Source organism: Apodemus sylvaticus, chromosome X (genome assembly GCF_947179515.1).
Source record: "Apodemus sylvaticus chromosome X, mApoSyl1.1, whole genome shotgun sequence".
In the NCBI taxonomy this organism is placed as follows: Eukaryota; Metazoa; Chordata; class Mammalia; order Rodentia; family Muridae; genus Apodemus; species Apodemus sylvaticus.
In genome coordinates this window covers 74,316,617-74,320,215 of record NC_067495.1, presented here as the reverse complement: position 1 = coordinate 74,320,215, position 3,599 = coordinate 74,316,617, and the positions used below count along the sequence as shown (strand labels likewise).

The following is a 3,599-nucleotide window of genomic DNA, read 5'->3' as shown; positions in this document are numbered from 1 at the left end:
TTGAAATGTAAATAAATTATATCGAATAAAAAAAATTTAAAAAAAAAGGATCCTTCTCTTAAAATTAAAATTTTCACCTTAGTAGTACATGACTTTCTATGGGCTTGATCTTAGGCAATCTCATTTCCAAAGGTACCCAGAATGAAAATATCATTCTGATAATTAATTGGTGGACAAAATGAAAAAGTAATTGACAGATGATGCTTATGGGAAGCTTCCTTTTTGTCTCATGGTTTCAGAAAGGCTCACTCCATCTCTCTTGGGGAAGTACAGGGAAGATCATAGTGGCAAATGTTTCACTTTGTTGTAGATCAGGTAGCAGAGTAACCAGAAACCAACAGCTGGACAAGTACCTTCAAATTCTACCCTTGGTGACATATGTCTGCAAGTTAGAGTGTGTGCCCTTAAAATTCTTCCAACTCCCCAAATATCATTGTACATTAGAGAGCAAACATTCAAATTTGCTTGTGAGGGCATTTAAGAATTACCATAACAAGAAAACCTCTAAAAACTTTCAAGTGTTTGATTTAACACTTGAGGTGGACAACTGATTCCCTGGTTTTATATGTTTTGTTTTTATTTCTCAGAACAATTAATATTTTTTTTTATTTCTTTTTCCCCCTTCTTTTGTTTTTTACACTCCGGATTATATTCCCCTCCTGGTCCACCCTCTAACGCTTCCACATCCCATACTTCCTCCCTGGCTCCCTTTCACCACTGAAAAGCAATCCAAATAACAAAATTTCAACTATCATTAATTCCAAGTTAATATTGCCCTACATTGTCAACAGAAAACAAACTCTAACTCAATAAATAACATCTTTGCATCTTTGGAAGTTCCTTGTTAGCCTCCCCCCCTTTTTTTAGAACTTTAAGGATGTTATTAGAGTAAGAAATATTTGTTTAAAAGGACCTTCAACTTAACTTTTAAACATTTGGTGTCATAATTGTGAGGAAATGAAAATAAGGAAATGGAGTGTGAATTGAGAAACTAGATCACTAAGTGTCCCTTAGAAATATTGTTTCCAGCCCCATCTTGTTTGTCTCAGTTTGAGATGAACAATTTTTATTCAGTATATCCTTCTGTCAGATTTCATTATCTCCCCAAGCTTGGAAGCAATACTTGTTCATAGAAAACTCTGAATGAAAAAAAGTTTATTCCATGCTGGATAGATGGCTTAGTAAAGTGCTATGTAAGAAATTGTTTTTGGTTTTCTAGTACCCACATAAAAATCTAGGTGTAGTGACATGCACCAAACATTTTACTTATACCAATTCCTAATCCATTCAATTTTGTCCAGATAAATATGGATCTTAAAATAGCGTCAAAACTTAACCAGAACAAGCTGTCACTTGTGCAAATGGGGAAATCTCTAATGTCAAGTGTGTTATGCCAAAACCCAGGAGACTAGGGCAGAAGGCTCTGAAATTCTGGCTAGCATGCACTACCTAATGAGGTTGAAGATAGCACTAGTTACATAGTGAAATTCTGTCTCAACCCACGTTATTGGTTGGTGGGACTGCTTACCATTAGATCCTAAAGCCACCATGTCATCTTTTGTTTTCCAGTTCTGATTCAGTAAAGAAATAGTTTTGGCAAATATAAATTGAAATTCATTTTATCTGTTTTCCAGTATCAACTCTTCTACTCTCCCAGCAACTTTTTCTTCTCACTCTCCCCCTATTTTCCCCACACCCCATCCATCTCCACTTCTCATATTCCCCCAACTCCAATTCCATCTGCCCTCTCCTCACCTCCCAATTTCCCTATCATTCACCCACTATCTACCCCACATCATTCCATCTGCCCTCCTTTCACATCCCCACTCCTGTCCTCCACATCCAAAAATTTTGTTCTTTTTCTCACCCCCACCTCCAATCCGTATTCCCTTTTCATGAACCTCTGCCATTCTCCACCCCCCTAACTCCCACCCATTTGCCCCCTTTTTACCTCTCCCCTCCCCATATCCAATCCATACACTCTTCACCTCACTCACTCTCCTCATATCTCATTCGTTTTCCCTTTATTTCCACCCCTGATTAAAGAGGCGTCACTTTGCTCGAATGAAGAAAAAAAAATGAGTGATAAATTGAATCACCAGTTTTTATTATTATGACCATTATATGTTGAAATTACATTGCATATCTTTCGGTCCACTCTCGCGCCAATCTACAATATTGCCTTAAATCCTTTCGGTAGACCTTCGCAATTTCAGGAACCAGAGGGTCCTCTGGGTTTGGATTGCATAAAAGAGAGCAGATGGAAAGAAGAACTTTGGAAATCGTAAGTGCAGGTGACCACTCAGAATTCAAGATATCTAAACAGATGCTTCCATTTTTGCTAATGTTTGGATGGTAAATTCGGGTCATGAACGAAACCTTGGGAGGCCTGAAGGGATAGTTGGTCGGAAAGTGGATGGACAGGAAAAAAACCCCTCCCTGGTAGGGGCTGTCTTCGGGCCCCATTATAGTCGCTTGCCAATGAAACATATTTTCCGCCACTGGCCCTGCAGAACACTGAGCCGGGGGATCTTGAGAGAAAGCAAGTAACTCCTTCTGGATTCGTTTAAGAGCCATAGCCTCCAAAGTTGAATTAACCATCTTCAATGAGTATGGCAGCTGGTAGATGGCTCTGTTGCACCTAGGGAGATGAGAAAATGTCAGATGATTAGCCTGAAGGAGGCTAAGTCAGAATATTAAAGCGAAATTCAGAGATGGATGAGACGAGAGAGAGAGAGAGAGAGAGAGAGAGAGAGAGAGAGAGAGAGAGAGAGAGGAAAGAGAGAGGAGGGAGGGTAGGGGCTGGAAGCATTAGTTACTTAATTGTACCTGTAGGGCTACAAAGACTCCCTCCTATGGCTTCGGGTGCTTGCTGGAAGGTTGTGATGCCTGGAAGCCAAACAACTGCTAGGAAACACAGCAGTCTGGAGAGGCTTATTTTCTCCAGCTCCCGGCAGCATGCCACTAGCAGGGCAGCAGGACTGCGAATACCTGGATAACCGTTAAAGGATATTCTATGACGTCACAGACAGCATACTAATGAGTGAAGGGCATGTAAGTCAATGTGGAGTCAACTTGGAGTCAAAGTGGGTGGGGTCAACGTGAGGTCATTGTGCGTGTTTGCATTAGAATAACGTAGCAGAGGAGCTTGTTGGGACCAAGGGGAAATGGCTGAAGCTGGTGGTGCTTCACAGCTTCATAGAGCAGTTGGACTTTGATCTAATGAGTCACAGTGAACCTCTTCTACCCATTCAGAATATGTCAGTCAATGTCCCTATATTCACTACAATACTTTTGCTATAATTTCGGTATTTTGGCCGGGCGGTGGTGGCACATGCCTGTAATCCCAGCACTCTGGGCGGCAGAGACAGGCAGATCTCTGAGTTTGAGGCCAGCCTGGTTTACAGAGTGAGTTCCAGGACAGCCAGGGCTACACAGAGACACCCTGTCTCGAAAAAAAAAATAATTTTATGTTTCTTAAGGATTACATTCTGGAGTATGAATAACTTTAGGAAATTTAATGCTGCGAAAACATTGCTTAAAGTAAATATCAGTTAAATTTTATAAAAATCAAATGAATTAAAATCTTCAAAAATTTA

General features: G+C 40.3%; 1 protein-coding gene across 1 annotated transcript; it reads right to left on the bottom strand.

The window, feature by feature from the left end:
* Positions 1–2,133: 2,133 nt before the first annotated feature.
* Positions 2,134–2,601, bottom strand: LOC127674979 (ubiquitin-conjugating enzyme E2 D2-like). Its single transcript, XM_052170850.1, has one exon. It carries the CDS (start codon positions 2,599–2,601, stop codon positions 2,134–2,136), a length of 468 nt encoding a protein of 155 aa, XP_052026810.1.
* Positions 2,602–3,599: the final 998 nt, after the last annotated feature.

What these genes read in the sequence shown, in the direction of transcription:
- LOC127674979 (XM_052170850.1), bottom strand. Translation starts at nt 2,601, where the DNA reads ATGGTTAATTCAACTTTGGAGGCTATGGCTCTTAAACGAATCCAGAAG.